General features: G+C 41.1%; 1 protein-coding gene across 2 annotated transcripts in view; it reads right to left on the bottom strand.

Moving 5' to 3' along the window:
• Positions 1-19,836, bottom strand: part of kiaa0825 (KIAA0825 ortholog) — a 104,945-nt gene that overhangs the window by 73,275 nt on the left and 11,834 nt on the right. For both annotated transcript variants that reach the window (XM_026322347.2, XM_026322348.2), the window contains 8 exons: positions 19,401-19,586; positions 18,822-19,146; positions 10,746-10,913; positions 9,470-9,555; positions 9,036-9,293; positions 4,649-4,926; positions 2,971-3,121; positions 610-800 (listed from right to left, as the gene is read on the bottom strand). In XM_026322347.2, coding sequence (XP_026178132.1) covers positions 610-800; positions 2,971-3,121; positions 4,649-4,926; positions 9,036-9,293; positions 9,470-9,555; positions 10,746-10,913; positions 18,822-19,146; positions 19,401-19,586 — 1,643 coding nt within the window. The remainder of the gene's footprint in view (positions 1-609; positions 801-2,970; positions 3,122-4,648; positions 4,927-9,035; positions 9,294-9,469; positions 9,556-10,745; positions 10,914-18,821; positions 19,147-19,400; positions 19,587-19,836) is intronic.

Genomic DNA, 19,836 nt, shown 5'->3' with positions numbered 1-19,836 from the left:
AAAGTTTATTTTTGACCTGGCAAACAGCAAAAACAGAAAACAAGTGAGATCTGACTACAAGGTCCATTTAGGAGTTTCTGGTGTTACATGATCTTCATCAGCAAATAAAGTCTGCCTACTTGTTAAATAATTGTAGATGTTCCAATTTAGATTTTTTTCTTAGCACCTCTCACCCTTGTTTGTTTTTTGCCCAAGCCAGAAAAAAATATAGCCAAAACAAAAAAGTTTTGGTTATATAAAAAAGTATTAACCCTGGTGTTTTTGGAAGATACTGCTTAACAGAATATTGAGCCAAAGTTGGGGAGAGGCAAATATGTTTCTGGAATTAAAAGGAGACAAGGACTGTAGTAGTACATCTGTGTGCAAAACAAAGCCACAGGTCTTAAACAGTTATATTTCAAAGTTGTTGATGACACTAAAATGTGCTTTCGAATCAAGAGACTTTCAAACAATGTACAATGTGTCAAGGTAGCATGAAGACTGGATCCAGTACAGGTTAAAACATATTTAAAGTGCTCACACAGGTTATTATTATTTTAGTAGTTCATTTTGTATCATTGAGACTAAATCTTAAGTTAAGTAAATCTCACTAAGGTCATATTAAAGTACCTGATTTGCAGGTGTCGCTTGTATGAAGGCTGGGCCCTGGCATATCTTTGCACCAGCAGCTCTAATGTCTCTGACAGCACCTGGCCAAGCACCTCCTTGGACAATGCTGTGGGAAGAACTGCCCACAGGTCACTACGGAGCCCGCACAGGAAGTAGAACCACATCTGCACTGAGAAGGAACAGCGCTCGCCCTTTGGAAGAAAGTAGGGGGTGAGAGGGAGAGGGGTAACAGATGAAGATATATTGTGATATGGACATTGACAGTGAAGGCAGAACCCGGGGAAGATGTGATATAAATAGTGGGAGAGAATAGAGAGTGAGAGAAAAAACATGAAGGAGAAGAAAGAAAGAGACAGAGACAGAGGAAGATATGTCAACACCAGGATGTCTCACTGGTCACGCCACTTGCATTCTGCACCTGGGTTTCTTCCCCCACTGGGATTTTAGGCTGCTTTAAAATCCTGAACTGGAGAACACATCACAACAGGCACACACTTGCACACACATACAGAAAGAGACAAAAAGACAGAAAGGGAGAAATCGAGAACTTTTCTGAATAAAGCGAGCAAGGACAAGTGAGAGTGAGCAGAAAGACAGACAGAACGAGGGGGAGGACAGCTGGAGAGAAAAGGATTATTATCCTGGCATCCCGCAGCTTTGTTGGAAAATATATAAAAAGACTCATTCATTAAACCTTCCTCTTCTCTCTTTGCTCACCCAAAATTCACATGATAATAAACTGCTCCGTGTGTGTGTGTGTGCGTGTGTGTGTGTGTGTGTGTGTGTGTGTGGCGTATATTCTGACATGTCCAAATCTCCAACCTCCTCCTATCATCAACTCATCATACATTTCAGTCCCTTCTAATTTTTTCCCACTTCACCTCATCTATTTCACATTTTAGTTCTATCCTTCCTTCCTCTCCATCTCCTCCCTGGAGCTATTCATTTAAGGATCGCTGGCTGATGGGGAGCGTGACGGAGCTCTGTGTCCGGGATTAGTCAGCCATTCCCTGCCCGTGGACTTTGCAAATGCAGACACAGACACTGGATCAAAACAAAAAGCAGACACAACCACATGTGTGGTTGAGATGTTTTATCGTTCATTTAAGTCAAACTTTAACAAGTCAGGTCAATTACGAGCAAATTTCTATAAGAGATATTGTCCTGGCAAGAGTGAAGACTAATTCTGAGATAGGGAAATGGGGGTTCAATAAACTGGGAAACTCATAGCTGTTTTCTTTTTGTTCAGGTGAAGTTCAACATTTGGTTCTAAAAGATGTGAATGCAAAAAAAGGAAGGTAACCGGTTCAAAAACTTGTTTTGACTTTAATTAACCTCTTGTGGTGCTACAAAATAGGATATAAGAGTGGAAACTATTTTCTGAAACTGTACGGTGCTGTGAAAGGCGACCTGATGCATCAAATTCAAACTACACAACAGACATCAAAAAATATATATACATACACACAACAATGCAGTGCATCCTAGAATGCTGCTGCACATCCAGACATGCATTAATTTGTGCAGATGCACAGTCGTGCTTGAACTAAAGCACACACCTGTGCACAGCAGGTCTGTCTGACACCAGTGACCCAGAGAAGGAGGGAGGGACAAAGGGAAAGGGGGAGTGAAAATGGGGTAAGGTAAAAAAGGGAGGGAAGCTTTAGATTGGTTTAAGGGCACAGAGGTAGGGGAGTTTCAGGGGCCCTATGCTGTTTCCAGACAGTCCCAGTGTAGACTGCAGACTTCAGACAGCTGAATCCCAGGAGCCCCCGGGGCAGCATGGAAGCCACAGATGTTCTCTGAGTATAAGGCTTAGTTAGAAGAGGGAGAGTGGGAGGTAAAGGTGCATTGTGGGAACGAAAAGAAAAAGCGAGAATGCTCTAGAGTATAGCTAATTCCTAGAGTTCCTCAAAATCTACAGAACAAGCCTTCTAAGACACATGGTATTAGAATTTCCACATTTACAATGATAGGAATAAAACAAACACTAAAAAATACAGAGATTCAGAGACTCCACTGAGTCTACTCAGTACTTCAAGTACTCAGATCCTTTATTTAAGGAGAAGTAACAATACCACGGTGTAGAAATACAAGTCCTGCATTTAAACTTATTAGCATCAAAAATACTTGAAATACCAAAACTAAAGATAGGAACAGAGCATTTCATATGAATATACATTATATTACTGGATTATAATTATGAATGCATTATTGATTTTTTTGCTGGTAGCAGCTGGTAAAGGTGGAGTTTACTATCTTAATCTCTCAAAACTTAAAGTACTTTCAATCAGAAATTAATAAAGATTTAATATTATTACATATACTGTTTAATGAATCAGCAATGTAAGGACAGGTTACCTCATAGAAGGGTTTGGGGTCAGCCCAGTTATGACTCTCTGTGTCCTGAAGAAGGCACGTGGAACAAACCTGGATACAGTAGCTGGTCAGCTGGTCTTTCAAGGTATCCACTGTTTCTTGGTACTTTTGGATAGGCAGGAGGGTCAGGGGTCTAAGCACAGAGGAGGAAAACAAGCCTTTATAAATAGCAATGACAGAATAGGGGTATATTTAATACATAATCTATAATATGTAGAGCATATTAGGAGAAAAAAGAGCACAGGGGTCAAGAGTCCAATAGGGCAAAATCCTGTAAATCATGTATAATTGACTACTGTACATTCAGGTGACCTATCAAACAAACATGAGGTGAAATGATTAGATGAAAGAACAGATGATTTATTCTAAATGTTCAGTGTGACATTTCATATCCTTTAAATCTGTCTGTGTTGATACTTTCCAGAGAGAGGAAAGAGTTTAACGGGTGCACGAGGCTTAAAACCAGGGGAACTGAATGGTATAGAGAGAGGAAAGTGCTTTATGACTGGAGGGGGCACAGTGCAAGTGTAGGTGGAGGGGCACGCAGGGCCAGAGGTGGGAAAACAGGAGCAATGAGGGCACCAGGGATACCTTTAGAGGGGATCTGCAGAGAACAGAGGTTAGGAGGGTATTACGAGGCATATAAACTCACCAGATGTAGACACAATATGGGTGCCATTACTACCTGTCAATCATGTCTACTTTTTTTTTTTTTTAAACTCTCTGGTCCTTTCCTCTTAATCTCAATTTATTTATTTATTTTTTTTCAAATGACAGGCCTATATTACAATGTTTATATGTTTTGGATGCTGATATCCCTTTGCTTTAACTTTGCATAATATAAATCTAATATTACAATTAGGACAGGAGTCAGAACTCATATGACAATACATCCAGGGTATCTGGGCTGAGTTGTAATATGTTGATTTAGTCTGTAGTATAACTGTAATGCAGTTCAGGTTATTATCTGTTGAGTTGGCTGTAAGCTGTATGATGAGGCTGTTGTTGATAAATTAAAAGCAGGTAATGTGAAATCACTGAGTCAGGTTAAAGACAAGTAATGAGTAATTATGTAAGCATGGTCATGCAGGGGCGCAGGGTACAATAATGTGGCCGCTCTGAGAGAGTTCAGATTTCTGGAATTAAACCCCAAATCTGTAATGGGTTGCATTCATATATTGAGCATTAACAGGATTTGGCAGCAAATGAAGTTTGATGTCTGGGTGATCATTCTGACAGCACAATCTAATGCCCTCTACAGTCACAATCTGTGGTTTATACATCAGTGAATATGGCCCCACTAAGTACTGTCATTATGGTTATAGTGCAAAGGAACAAATACCCTGTAATCCTAATTTGTAAAAGGAGCATTTGATTCTTTTTTGTAACAAACGTGGTTTTTCATCAAGCCCATGTCCATGTCTTTTTTAGGAAAGCCAGTCAGAAACTCACACAATGGCGCAACAAAAATGTTGTTGTTCCTGTGGCAACCAAAAGATGGGGGACCTCTAAAATGACAGACTCTATATATAGATCAGTAGTAAATCAAATATACACAAAAATTTACTGCTGCCGATATACCATCCTTAGGTAACCTCATAATGTGTTCAGACATGCGCAGTTCCACCAACACACACACATGCACTCACTCTCTCCTTACACTTTAGCTGCAGTAGTGTTTAAATCTTTCAGCCTGGCATGGTAGCGCTCCAGTCGCTGGTGAACATAAATGCAAGTGGCCAGCAATGCAGGCAGGTTCTTCAGCGGTGCAGAAGATGGCACCTCCAGGGCCCTCTCCTGCAAACGACCCAACATAGCAAATGCTGCCCTGCCACACGCCTCCACAAAGCTTGATCGCACCTCCAGGAGAGAGCTGTCCCTGCAAGCTGCTGCCAAGGGTAGTAAGGCATCCAACTCAGCTATTATTGCTCCACAGAACTTAGGGGAGAAAGAAGGCAGAGACAAGACAAAATGATCTGAATAACAGAGAGAAGCTCTGACAGTAAAAGGGAAAAGAGAAATCATCAGAAAGAGACCTCATTAGATGTGAATAACGAAACATTTGCGAGGAGTCATCAGAATGACAACCACTCAAGATTCAGATGAGTATTTTGCACAAGTCATTATAGCTGAAAACATTACTGTAGTGCAAATGTGAAATACAGATGTCCAAAATCATGCCTACCACATAAAGTTTGAAACTGAACAGGCATAAGTGGTATCGGGCGAAACAAGGTCTTTACCTCTGAGGATATATCAGCATATGTGTAACATTGAACATTAAACAAAAATGCCCCAGTACATACGAAGAGGTCTCGTATCCGACATGCTGAGAGCAAAAAAAAAAAAAAAGGTCAGGCAAAGTTGATCATGAAAGAGACATAGGGAGAGAGAGGGCTGTTTCTGCAATGTACTGTAAAAAGACGTACAGATTGTTGTGTAAACTGCCAGAGCTAAGAGAAAGACATATATCATTTTTCCATATTTGTCCAGAAGAAAATATAGAAAAAAGACTGCTTATATCTTTTCCTCCCTAGGGGCAGGTAGAATGACTGATCAAGGCACGTTGAGGCGAGCATGCTTGCTGAGAAACAGATAAACAGTATTGGTATTTGCTGTTATTTACATAAAATTCAAGTTTGCTCGTGTTTTTTAATTAATATAATGAACTATGTTGACTGACAAAATGCTGTATTGATGCTGCTTTTCTATTTCAGTGAAGCAGGTTCTTAAACATAACACTAGATTACCTGTACTTTCAACTTGTTAGAAGCTTATGACAGGAAATGTTAAGGGCTGTGTCTGTGTTTGGATGGGACGGTGATTGCTGCCAACTTCTTCTCAAAATAAATGCATAGTGTACGTATACAACTAGATAAGAGTCTGTGTATTCTGCAGACACCATGGAAAGCACCACATACTGTAACTATCGCTGCAGAGAGCAAGCTGCACAACAAAACACACACATACACTCTACTACCTCATGTGTTTCCTATTGACATCACATTGAGAACAGTGAAAGATGAACAGGCAAGTGCCAAGGTCTCACACATGTGTGTAAGTTCAAATCCAAATTTATACAGCTATACATGTGAGTTATGAGTCAGACAGATTAGGAAAAAAGCCTTAAAACAAAGCATAGTCCTCATACTCCCTGGAGCTCCCAGGCCAAATCACACTAAGGGGGGAAAAAAAAAAAAAAAATCACCATAACTCAAAAAACTCTATGCCAGTTTAATCAATTAATCAATCACAGCACCTATTACTTGCATCTAGGGTCACACACTCTATTACTGGACTTACTGTAGGGGCTGACTGGGAGGTTCGACGTTCTGTCAGATCAGGGCTCCAGCGTGTGTATACCATTGACAATCTCACAATCTCTTTACACAGTTTTCTCCATAAAAGTTTCCAATGGGGTTAAAAGACCTACGCACAATAGCTGCTTGGACAATTAAGTCAATAATCTGACTGCATGTAGTAATTAGGTGCTTGCATTTGAGAGAGAAAGCAGAGGCAGACACAACACTCAGCATTACCAGGGTGATGGAAAGACCCTGGCGAAGCATCTCAAACACATACAGTACTGGTAAACACACACACACACACACACACACACACATACTGAGCTCACTCACACAATAACAACCACGTGTCTGCATCCACGCTGAAGTCAACCTGAAACCTTAACTAGCTAAGATCAAAGCCTGGAATCCCACCAGGACTATTGCAGCAAGGTGAAAGAGATTGTATAGTTTTTAAGTGCTAGGGAGGCCTGTTTGTGTGTGCAGAATTTAGAGCAGAGCGCAGAACACATAGGTGAAGGATTCAGTGAAGTGTGAATACAGAAAAGGCACTTCTCAAGCTATAATAGAAAGCTAGCATCAAAAAGGGGTTAGAAGGGCCCACCCGAACAACGAGAGTTCAATCCCAGGTTTAGATAGGCGGGCGAGTTCCAGCTGTTGAGGGCATTTGGCATTCAGCACACATCTGACTGACAATAAAAAACAGTACACTATCTAAAGGACTCTGATGGATGAACAGTATCATCACAGCCTGCATATGTATGGTAATACAGACAGTGAAGTGGGCTCACATGAAAAAAATGAGGACTGAGGTATGAACATATGAATATAAATGTGTGAAATATTGATCCATCATAATGTCTTTGAATGGGCCATATTTCATGCTTAGGTCTTGTATAGTAATTTTCCCTCTGCTTAAACACTAGGGCATGTGTCAAAAAAAGGACAGGAGGAAAATATATATATAATATCTTATGATCTTGGATTGGTCTTGGATGTCTGTCTGGCTCAGTATTATTGAATGCAAATGCATGCATGTATAACCTTTGGGCTGAAAGGCTCTCATCTTTGAAGCATTGACCTACACATAAATACGTTGTACAGGTCCTGAGCACAGACAAATTCTGACACTCGTTAGCAATAAGAGCCACAAATACTGTCAGTGTAAAAGGGCTGGAGGGGGGGTGGGGAGGAGAGGAGATAAGAGAGGTGAGGCAGTAATGAGAGTCTGTACAGTGTAGAGAGGAGTAGTGGGTAACAGATGAATTTTGACAAAAATGGAGGAATGTGAGTTAGAGAAAGTTCTGGGGAGTTTTAGGAGAAAAAGTTCACTGGTAAAACAAGTGTAGTGACATTTTAAATAGAAGTAGGTATATGGCAGTCCAGTCCAGCCCCAAACACTGGAAAACCTTTGGAGAGTTGCATACTAAGCCTGGCCTCACATAAAACACTGGCCTTGCTCCTGGGAAAAGCTAGTCTCTGGTGCCTACTTCACCTTTCTCTGCCACTTCCCAGGCCCTCTCTTCTCATCTCTTCCCCCCACACTATCCCATCTTTATCCTGTTCTCTATCATTAGCCTCTTTGTCTTTGTGGTACAACTCTCTATCATCTCTGTATCCTATAGTCCCCCTATTAAATACCTTTCTTCACATGACTTCTGGGTTGGTTCGTTTCCATGTGTCTCTCTTTTTGTCCCTCGAGTCCTCCCTTCAAGGAATAATGATGACACTTCCCAAGGCCCTTTCTGATTCGGAGTGTCAACAGTGTCAGCCTCCAATCATTTGGGCTCACTATTTTTATATTATAGTGGTGCTTTCTGCTGGGGCTAAAAAAACATTAATCTCCCTGTATCTGGGTAATAGGACTGCATTGTTGAGTCAGGTAGTCATAATAAAAGATGACCAGGACAGGGACAACAGTGTGTATGGTAAGACAAGCTCATGCACTGGGTGAAGCATGATATACATACAGCTGAAATTTATAGAGGAAGTCAGAGGTGAGAAACACGGGAAATATACATATATAACATTGTTGCTGTTTATGTGTGGACTATAGACTTGTGAAAGACAGGTTTTCGCAGGACTTTGTTACACACATTGCACAAACCTATAGCTCACAGCTCTTCACTGTCACTTTCATGTTTCATCATTGACGAATGCTCTGCAGGTTACAGACCTTTGTTTTTTGTTTTTGCTCCCATCTGTGCTTGTGCCCATTTACAAAAAGTGTCTTTCTTTAGTAAAACATGTTTAAGCATTTGCTACTATCTGTGGACACCATGACAAGAACTGCTTCAAGCACAGTTTTAATTCAATAGCTGTAGAAAGTCTCAAGTAATTGAGTGATAACAACATGAGAGAAATATAGTTTTTAAGGCATGAAATTTAATGCTGTCAAATAATACAAAGAAGGTATGGTACGCTCTGCTCCATTCCGGGAACAATAAGAATGAGATAGTCATAAAGTGAATACTTTTAAAGAGATTAATCAAAATAACGGCTAACTCTGATCAGTAGTCAAAAGCCAATTTTTGATTCTGTCTATTGTCTGTTCTTAAAAAAAACTGTCCATCAATCGAGAAGTACTACTATGTTCTAACACAGTGTTATTTATTTTACTAGTGAACCTAACATTTAATTTACATTAGGATTCCATACTAGACCTTTGAGGGACAAAATTAAAAGAAGGGATCTGGCATGTTTTCATTCTTCTGTTTAACAAAACTATAATACGCGGAGTACCTTGGCTATCATTTTAGGAGTTTCTCTCTCTGAGTAGGTGGACAAAGAGTCTTCTCTGAGATGTGTGGTGCCAGTGGTGATAGAGGTGTGCTCAGGTGTGTGAGTGAGGGCGACTGAGATGTGTCCTGAAGAATGTAAGGTCTCTTCTTGTTGTAGACTCTTGGCACAAACATCATCCAGGACCACTTTCACACAGTGCTCCATGTGAGGCACCAGCACCGTAAATGCTGACCTCCAGTTAAACTCCAGAACATGTGCCTGAAAAACAGAACATGACCGATAAGCCAATTAATGCCTGACTGTTTTACCTATTTTACTCCACCCCTAGATTCTTTGTCTTTGTATTGATGTAAAAATGCAGTAAGGCTGAGTGACACTAAAACAGCTATAATAGAACAGAAACATCCTCACAGGGTCAAATAGAAAACTCTCACCTCTGATGCACTGAGAAGCAAACCCACTCTGGTTTTCTTGCCATCTGTTGTCATGTCTGAATTTTCTCTGCTCTTTTTCAAGATTCCTAAATGAAGAATACATTTTTTAATGCACACATTATGTAATGCATCTTCGAACAAGTCATGCAGTTACTGTGCCTGGTCAAGCTCTCAAATCATATCAGTAATATCCCAGTTCAAAATTTGTCTCTATCCTCTTTTAAATTTGCATATTATTTAGCATTAATTCTTTGTCTCCACTATATCTTATTATATGTTCAAAGCCCAACTTAATACCAAGGATGATGACATGAAAGCATATTGTACATACTCTAATTCAGAGCCAGAAATGGGTCGCACTACCCCACTCTTCCTCCACTACCCAAAAGATACAGTGACCTGAGTGTAAGTCTACATGCAAAGGCTAATGGTTTTGCAATTCTGAATTTGAGACTTAGACTGAATGATATATATATTATATATATGACTATGTGGATTTGTGGGGAGATGGGGGAGTAAAGGGGGTTATGTGATGACAAGCATACAGGATATTGGATTGGGTCGCAATTAAAAAGCGTGAACATCAAGGCCACAAACTCCTAATCAGAAGGCAAAAACTGAGACCCCGGGCAAGGCAATTTAGCTGAACAAGACCACATGGAATGGAAAAAGGAGGAAGCAGCAAGCGCATCACTTTTTGACCTTTAAGCCCATCTGATGAATTTCTGGTAATTAAGCTGTTTGATTGCCTGGAATTAATGATTTGGATAACTGCCCTTTAAAGGCTGTTTACCTCTCTGTAAATTGAGCCTTTCTGCAAGTCTTGTTTTTGTAAATGTAACCTTTATGGAAATTACTCTATGCACCAAAAGCTTTCATTTAACATCTCTGCAGCAGTAGTTCAAAGGGGAGAGAGCAAAAGGATACTAAAGGCTTAAATAACACCCAAGATAATTTCTGCCTAAAATAAAAAAATTTTTTACAAACACATCAGATGTCCCACTAGAAACAATGTATGTATGTGTGTATGTGTGAGGAAATTTCCCGACTGTTTGTGCCTGGAGAAGTGGCACACTTGCAGGGCTGTAGCCAGGGTTTCAGAAATTCTAAGGTCTCCCCACTGTAACCTCAATACTCTCCCAAAAAAAAAAAAAAAAAAACTCTATTATATTTTTCTGATAATTTTAAATATTCATCTCTAATTAATAACAACATTCAGTAACCTCTAGCTCCCTACTATTACATATCTGATATGTATACATGTGCGACTGAATACCTTTTACACAGGGACTGTCTCCTGTACAGTCAACAAAGGTCATGTTAGTGACCAGCTCCTTCACACAGTTTTCAAACCCCAACAGGATGCAGGCCAACTGGGTTAATGCCATCAGCTGGTGGGAGGTCAAACTGAAACTCCTGTTTTTTATGGGAAGCTCCATTGGTGCTATGACAGAAAAAAAACAAAGAATGCAAAAGGGAAGAGAGATAAAATAAATACTGTATATTGCTTGTGAATGTATGACTGACAGAGGAGTGCGAGCTACAATAGAGCTTACAGTTCAATAAAGGAATAAACAATTTCATGAAAATAGGTTTTCAACCCAACCTCCCACCCTACATGCACTCATCAGAAAACACCAACACACCCCAGCCCTCACCCCCTTATGCACCTCCACCCCCACAAAGCCTTGCTTGCACAACACCTCTTATAAATATCGACCCATTCATGTTTTCCCAATACACAGCATAAACAAAGAGACAGTGAAAAAATATGCAAAACTTTGCTCCCTGAGAAGTCACATGTGCGCATCCTTCTCTCTTCGCACAAAACTTTTTTCCCCCTAACCCGCCAATGACCCCCTCGGCAAATATGGATTTCCCATTTTGGAGGCTGCCAAAGCCATCACCCAGGGGATGTTCCGCATTAAGCTGGAGAATGGGCGGCTGGGAGATGCGTTGCCATACTCACAGAGACATGCACAAATACTTTTGTGTGTCCGCTTAAATGAGCTCCTTCGTTGCAAAGGCACTTGGGAATGGATGAGCTCAGTATTAGCCTTAACTCTGAAAGCGCAGATATGATTGAGTGTTGAGAAGGAAAGAAAGAAGAGGGGAGCCCTTTTCCAATAATTGTAACATTATTGCCTCTGGATCCTAATGTAATCTTGCCATATTGTTAAACAAAATCTGACAATATGACAACACACTGTCCCCAAGGATGCCTGATTTAATCATGCATGAGGCTTGAGTTAGTGTTTGTGTGTGTGCGAGTGTGTGTGTGTGTGTGTGCATGTTTATATGAGTGTTTTTGAGGGAGAGTGGATGAATTTTTGTGCGTTTGTTTCTGATGGGTGAGCACATGCATCTTTATGTGCATGTAATTCAGGTCATTATGAATAACTTGATGTGTAGAAGACACTTTCACACACATTTGCACATGTCAGTCTTGCAGGATAATTGCCACACTGCAACCAGACTCTGTGGTCACAACGGAATACATTCTGACCTCAAGTTTGTTTATGTTTGCAAGTCTAAGTGTATACATGTATTTATGTGCAACTGTGCGCATGCATCTATGAAATCAAGTGTGAATAGCTTTGCAATTATTCAGTGTGTGATAAAATGTGTGTGCATACATTTGTGTGTAGGTGTACATGTAATTAAGCTGCACAGGTAGCTCAGCAGCTCCTCTGTAATGGGGTCCAGTGGGAGTTTGTGCAAGAGAGACTGCCTCATACTGCATGTGTATATGTGTGACCTAGCCGATGCACACATGCCACTGTCGTTTTTGACCTTGCACATTTATACACCAACAATCATGTCTATTTCTGAAGTCACCAGGAAACTAACAGAGCTTCCTGTGCCCAACATAGGGGCAAACTAAAATTGTCAACAACTCAAGAGTAAATAATCTAAACTGGATGAGACTGGGACACATTAGAGAAACAGCTGCTGGATTTTCTAAAAGCTATCACTACATCCCCCTACTGCCACTCCCAATCCCACCTTCTGTGGGGTGTTCATCTGAGTATAGCAACCATTAACCGCCAATTCATCTGGTACATCACCTGTTCTAGAGCATCATCTCTGTATCTCTCCTTTATCACCATTCATTCTATTAATTCCCTCATCCTGTGACCGTAGGACTGGTTGACTTGCTCACTATGTCACACTCTAAGTAGTCACACATGACCTTGATGTTTAGCAGTGCTTTGCCTCAGCCTTTCATTGAGCTCTGCAACCCAGGCTATATAGGTATTTATAGTCACCTCCCTAGCCAAATAGCCTTACAGCCATAGCAGTCTAGTACACAGCCATCAAAACCTCATTATACCTTTGTCACAACAGTGAGGCCAAATGGAGGCTCTCAGAGCCAATTGATGGAGAGGGTGTGCTTAAAAGCACCCAGGTGTGTCATATAGCATAGTGCATAGCATGTCTCATGGAGTAGAATGAGAAAGGGCACTAGCAGGCAGAAGAGTTCAACCAAAGGTCAACGTACTGAGAATCAATAACGGAGAGCTGTACTGAAAGCAGGGCAAAAATGACATGTGTATATTAATGCTCCTCCATATGACATTATAGTCTGAGGATGTTTTTATAAACAAAAAGAAAATCAATGGTTAGTACTATTACCGTGCAAACCATAAGGCAGTATTTGATGTGTCTTATCACAAACCCTCAAAGCAAACAAGCATAGCCTATGTCAAGCAATATGTCATTCAACAAAATATTTAAAGCAGAAAATGCATGTGCGGAGCAGAAACATTGTAAAAAATCTTTGAAAAAATACCAAACTCGGCAGGTCTGCAATGGTGAGGTTCGGTTTGTAGCTTTTAACAATGACAACAATGTAACAAAAGGAAAAAACAAATAGAGCAGGTATTTTTGGCGAGCCATCAGTCTTCTCCTTGTCTGTTTCTCCTGTGGGTTCCACCATCAGCTCCACAGCACTCTCTCATTCTCACACACACACACACACACACACACACACACACACACACACACACACACACACACACACACACACACACACACACACACACACACACACACACACACACTGGTCTTGACTGGCAGGGAACAGAGAGGGGAGAGAGGAGGAGATCTAGGGGAAGGGAAAGGGGTGGTGGTTAGGGATGAAAACATGGGGAAGAGAGGGAGGGAAAGAGAGGGAGAGGCGGGATAAGGGAATTCCCTTAGCAGTTGTTATTGATTCCGGTGTTTACGGGCGAATAGTTTAGTGCCGTTTACAAAACAGAACAGATGCAGCCAGTGAGCAAAAAGGTAAACAATTGCTGTGTGGCGGGCTGCCAAATCCCTAGTCTGATGTATTAAACTCACGGTGAAGAGCATTTCCCCTTTGGCTGCACTTATTGCCACTTCATTTCCTCTTTGCTCACATACACTCTCTCCCCTTTTGCCATCTCTCCTTTCTCTGTGTCTCTCTCTTTCTCTGACATTCCCTCATTTGTCTGAGTGAAAAAAAGGAGAAGGGTGTTGGGCGCTTTTTGCCGTCTGGCTATTTTCTGTCCTTCTATGACCCAGGAGGCCCAGATCTTCCTAACAGAGCCATTAGTAGGGGGAATTGTATGTGTCTGACATGGCCGAAAACCAATTATTAGACACTTTCTACCAAATGATACCAAAGTCTTTGGGGAATGGGCAATCATGCAATAATTTAGCCACTGATTTAATTTCTCTCCAGCACAGCATCTCTCCCTCTATCATCCGCTGTCCCTCATTTTCCTCTCTTTCTCACATTCTGTCTCTCTGTAGTGTAAATCAGACTGTCAGAGGGTTAGTCTGCCTTAGAGTCCAGTCTCTTATCATGCAATCGCAATATGTGAACGCAAGTTTTCTCTGTGTGAGCAGATGTGTGTTGTATGACACCTTCTACAGGTGATGTAATCATTTGTTTTCATTAGGTCCAGAGAGATAAGGAAGGTAACACAATTTTAACACGTCTTGCGTAGTGGAAATTGAAGGTGTTTTACATTTGAATAAAATGCACTGAACAAAATTTGACAAATAAATACAAAAATTATTTCACAACAGAATTTGTGTATGTCTTCTTTTAGTCCAGACTGTTGGCACTAACTTGCCAACTGAAACAATATACTGTATTTCCAGATTGACAAATTAGCACACCTGGAACTAAAACCGATTTAACTGTAAACTGTTAAAGAAGTAGTGCTAAGGGAAGGGATCTAGCAGTAAAAACAAAGAGCCAAGTGACAAGTCAACATAACTCTCCTTAATTTTTTTTCCTGCAATGGCCATTATGAACTTTTTCTTCTTCAAATTGCCAAGGATCCACAACCATACCCAGGGACCCATGGACTGGTCCGGTCTAATGCAATCTTGTGTTTATTTGCATATGTGTATTTGTGGACCATTTTATTCTTACCATGTGGCTTTGCTCAGGCATGTAATACTGTGCTTGTTGAGTACTTCTGTGTGTTTCTTTCTGTTCCTGTGTTTTCTGTGTATTCATGAATACTTGTGGTTTCATCTCATAGGGTGTCAAGCAGGGTTGTTTGGGTGCCTTTGGGTACGTCTGTGCATCTACATGTGTGTGTGGGGGAGTAAGAGAAGGCTATGAGCCGCTGCAGACCGCCCGCTAGGCCCTGTGACAGCTGGGGTCCTCTTCGTCAGTTGCGGCCCACTGCCCGCTTAGACAGCCTTATTAAGAGAGGCCTCCTGCTGTGATTCCCCAATACATACTCTGACACATGCACACACACATACATGCACACAAGCCACCCAGGTCCATGTGTCTTGTGGCCCTTTCCCTGGGCGCTGTCCAACCAGGCCACCGCAGGGGCCACCTGCCCTTCACAGAAGGGGAAAGTAGCAATATTAAATATCTCAATTAAGTTGCTTTACCAAGAAGGAGGTGTAGTTCTCATGGTGTTGACAGAGAATCACAATTACCTCTAATATGCTTCATGTTTGTTTTTCTATGCTCCACTGTCTTTGTTTCTTTGTGGTGAAAGTTGCAGTGACAGTGAGACAGGGATTAAGATTTCTCTGGCTTCCTACACGTACTTGAACCGAGCAGCCTGGATGAAGAAGATGGAGGAATGTATTGTCTTGATGGGAGCATTTCATTAAAACCCACTTGCTTAGTGCCCTTGTTCACATTATTGTTTTCAAGCCTTCGGCAAACCACACCAATTCTTCATCACAAAGTGCTGGCTGCTCTCAATAAGCCAGCCATATTTGTCTGTGAGTTCTCAATAGAAATGTTCATATCCTTGAGCTTTTCAAGAGTAATACACAAAAGCCATTGTGACCACTCGCAGGAAATGGGGAAAAAAATAAATGGCACTCATAATACACATTCTCAAGGGCCATGAAACATATTCTTTTCTGTAATTTCATTGGAGGCATGATTTAGAGAAAATGAACGCTGACACAACCAGAGAAGAAAGACCCAGCTCTTCCCATTAAGATTAGTAAACAAGGCTGTGTGATAAGTTTTTTGAACAAGGGCTACAGGAAGAGAGCAGCATGAAAAAATCATAAACCGTAAACTGGCGGGAGCACGCAAACACACATGCCCACGTTCACTCAGATACACACACAGAGACCCCCCTACCTAGTCCATAACTACACAGCAGCATGCAGGTGCACGTCCCTGGCTGACAGTGTGTATAAACTCAGGCAGAGATATGATCTAGTGAGGAGCTGCTCTTATTAAATATTAACAAACGCCATTCCCAAGTAGCCTCAATCCCCACAAGCACCTCCAATGCCAGTCAGAGCCTCAGCCTAGCTATCTCACGTCACTACAGAACCTCTCTCCCCACTGAATAGGCTGCTGTGCTTTCTCTAAGAAAGAGTTCAAAGAACCAAATGGGGTGAGAGGGTGGGGTGGGTGCAGAGGGGGTGAATGTGCCTGCTATACATGTTTTAACTCAATCTTTTTTTATCTATAGGGAGCTGCCAACTTTGTCATATAAGAAAATTAGTGGAAGTAGAATTCAAATCAGTGCTATCAGAATGCTGAAAAGCTTTTGAATAAAATTTCACAACCTTAACTCCACCCTTGTGGTTCACTGTTAAGGAATAAATTGTATGTGTGTATGCAGAGAAGTTGGATTGAAAGCTTTTCATGGCCTACAAAAACATTGGTCTCCTATGTATAAGTATGCAAATTACTGATGCCATATGGAAATGTAATGATGCATTTTTAAAAGGGTGGTATTAAATGACTCTTGATGACACAAGTAAGACTGAAATGGGTGTACACAGGCTAGCACAGAGTCAGATACAAATGGGCAAACGTGTTCATAACACATGCTCAAAAGTGATTGAGCTGCATAACTAGCTGCATTGTTAGTAGAAAAGGTTTAAAAAGGATATTGCTTAAAGGTAAACCTGGGACTGAGGATCTTTAAGCATTATATTATACTGCTTACTTTGTTTTGGCAAACTCCAGCACACACAGTGGCATGGAGACTTGGCCCACCCAGTCCCCTGTAGATTCACTGAGGTGTGTCAGTAAGGTTTAAAGCCTGTATTGTTCCTGACCAGCCAACCTGTCTAGCACACTCCCCAGTCTCACTGCTCACCCCATTACACATGGAAAACTACAAGAAAATGGGAAAAGACAAGAAAAGAAGCGGAAGTGGATGCAGCAGAGATGAAGTAAAGGAAGAAGGGGGAAATGAAGAAGAGGAAGAAAATAAAAGGTCTGAGACCCTTCACATGTCTAGGTACAATGTCAAAGCCTGCCTTTGAGTCGGTGGGGTTAAAAGAGGAGGCAGATCTCACCCTGAATGCTGTTAAATGGTTCAGTGGTTTGACAGTGGCTGATGCTACAGACAGCGTTGCTCCCCTGGGAGCCCAGACAGTCTCACAGGGATGGCTCTTATCAAAATATACCTACTGCCTGCCTTCACAGCAGAAATAAACAATAACACAGCAGGGATGGAAGGAGAGATCTAAGGAATCACTGGATGCTTATGAAAACAATTGTTTGTTTTTAAACCACTGTCATAATTGATTAGACAATAATGGGTGTAACATACAGTGGAGACAGTACAGTGTGAAAGCAGATTATAGATTAAAGTTCAAGCTTTGGCTTTTTAGGAGCCATTGGCATTTACATGGAGGATACATAGGTTCTTGAACTTTTTCTGGTGTGTGTGTGTGTGTGTGTGTGTGTGTGTGTGTGGGGGGGGGGGGGGGGGGGGACTTAAATAAACAATAAATAAACAACAAAAAAGTGTACTCCCTGTTGTAGCCCTCAAAGCTGTGTTGCAGCTGATAGTCAAACACACAGACAAACACAAACACACATATACGTAAAACCAGCACAGGCAAAACTGCTCCATTTTACCATCATTACACAGCACGGGTCCCCCGCTCCCTTTGGAGCCGTGTTCTGCCTCCGGTGCTACATTTGACGGTTTGTTGAGCGGCACGTAGGTGTGTAGCCTCTGCCGCGTTACGTGATCAAACAGCCCAACTGACGCATGGCCAATTATCCTGGCTGCCTCCTCTCATCTCACGTTTAAGGAGAGGGAAAGTAAAAACCAAAGAGGGAGATGGAAAGAGAGAGATGGAGGAAGGGAGAGGGAGGAGAAACAGAAGCAAGGTTGGTGGTGTGTTTATCGAAGAATGGCAGATGTAAAAGCACTCTTCTCCCTGTTCCGCAGGGAAGCTGACATGTGCACCGTCTCTGAAAAAAGTAAACAATGGCTCACACAGTTTACATTTTTTTGTCATTGTGAATCTTTACCCTCAGCAAGTTGTAAATAGGCCGATATGAATCCAACAGAGAGAATATGGGAGCAATTAAGTATCAAAAGTGACACAGTATGTGAAGGTCTGTACTCTTCTTTAGTCTCAGTGTATAAAATCACTGCATTTTCCATCATAGTGATACGCTGCACATTACTGGAAAATATTAAAAGCACTTCCCATTTTTTTTTAATCTCAAATACCCATCCCACAGGGTAGCAAGGTCTTAACTTTTTCTTAACACCATGTTGTTCTTTCTACACAGATATACCACACTCAAAAGTACGAGGAAGGTTAAGAATAATCAATTTCCCTGCTCCACTATAAGGTCACAAGGTTGTGTGAAGGTGCTGCTGCTCTGTCCTTATTGTGTTTTAATAAACGTTAGCTATGGTTATCAAAAAACAAAACAAAACATTGGCACTGTACATATTGGCATAGGTTCAAGGCGACAAAGTCAATTATCTCTGACCTAAACACTTTTGGCAGACCTTGGATATTTCTATATAGTGTATAGAACACAGCAGAAAACATCTAAAAATAGAGAAGAATCAACAGAAACAGTATTAAATTAAAAAAATAATTCAGAGCCACTTACCAACAGTTGCACGGGACCTGGCTGAATATTTTTTGATCTTGCTGCTGAGTGTGGTGTTGTCCCTCTGGGCTGTGTCACATTCTCTCTCCAGCTGGGAAGCCAGTTCTTGGGCAACAGTACTGAGGTAGGCTGCATTAAGGAAACCAAGGATGGCGTGTGGTTCTGCTAGTCTTGAAAGGACATGGAGCTCCTCTGTGAGGGCTTGGTTCAGAGCTGGGGCCATAGAGCAGAAACCCTTAGCCAATTTGTCAAAGCCAGTCTCACCACCTGGGCTGGAGCTGAGCGATGAGTGCATTATAGCTAGCACAGACTCACTTCTTAGGCCCTGGATAAATAAAAATAAGATTATAAATGAATGTACAATACTTCATACACTACCATTTCATATTGGTACAACAAATTCACAACGTTGATCTGCAATTTAAAAACAATAACATAGCTCTTGCCTAAACTATGATGGGAAAACATTTACTAAGATTTGTGTTTAAACAAAAGAAATTTTACTCATCCATAAAATATTGGAAAATTCCAGAAGATTTTTTATTCTTTCATCATAATACTTTCATTATTTCACCACACCTGGTAATATCTGAGAATTTCAGGCTCAGGATAAAGGAACAGCAGCTGTTTTAGACAGTGGATCCGTTCAGGGATGGACAGAGTGGAAATACATCTGGATCCAGGATGCTCTGAGCTGCAGAAAGACAGCCAACCCAGTAGGTGGCGACGCAGGTGGAGACGCACATCATCCCATGCCTCTTGGATCTTTAGAAAATAATAAAAGGAATGTGATGTGCAACAATATGCTAATGATCAAAATTACCAGATTTAGGTCTATGATTATTGATCCTTTCTGGTACACAATGCATTTATTTAGCTAATGTATAAGTATGGCCTCAAGAAACTAAATATATCTTCATTTCAGCAGACTCACCTGCTGAATTACACATAAGCTTGATTAACTCAATAATAAATTGACCAGAGAAAGCACTAATTTTAAACTTCAGAAGTGGTG

The sequence above is a fragment of the Mastacembelus armatus genome, chromosome 9 (assembly GCF_900324485.2).
Source record: "Mastacembelus armatus chromosome 9, fMasArm1.2, whole genome shotgun sequence".
NCBI lineage: Eukaryota > Metazoa > Chordata > Actinopteri > Synbranchiformes > Mastacembelidae > Mastacembelus > Mastacembelus armatus.
Note: the sequence above shows the minus strand (reverse complement) of the source record. Positions and strands in the feature narration are given on the sequence as shown.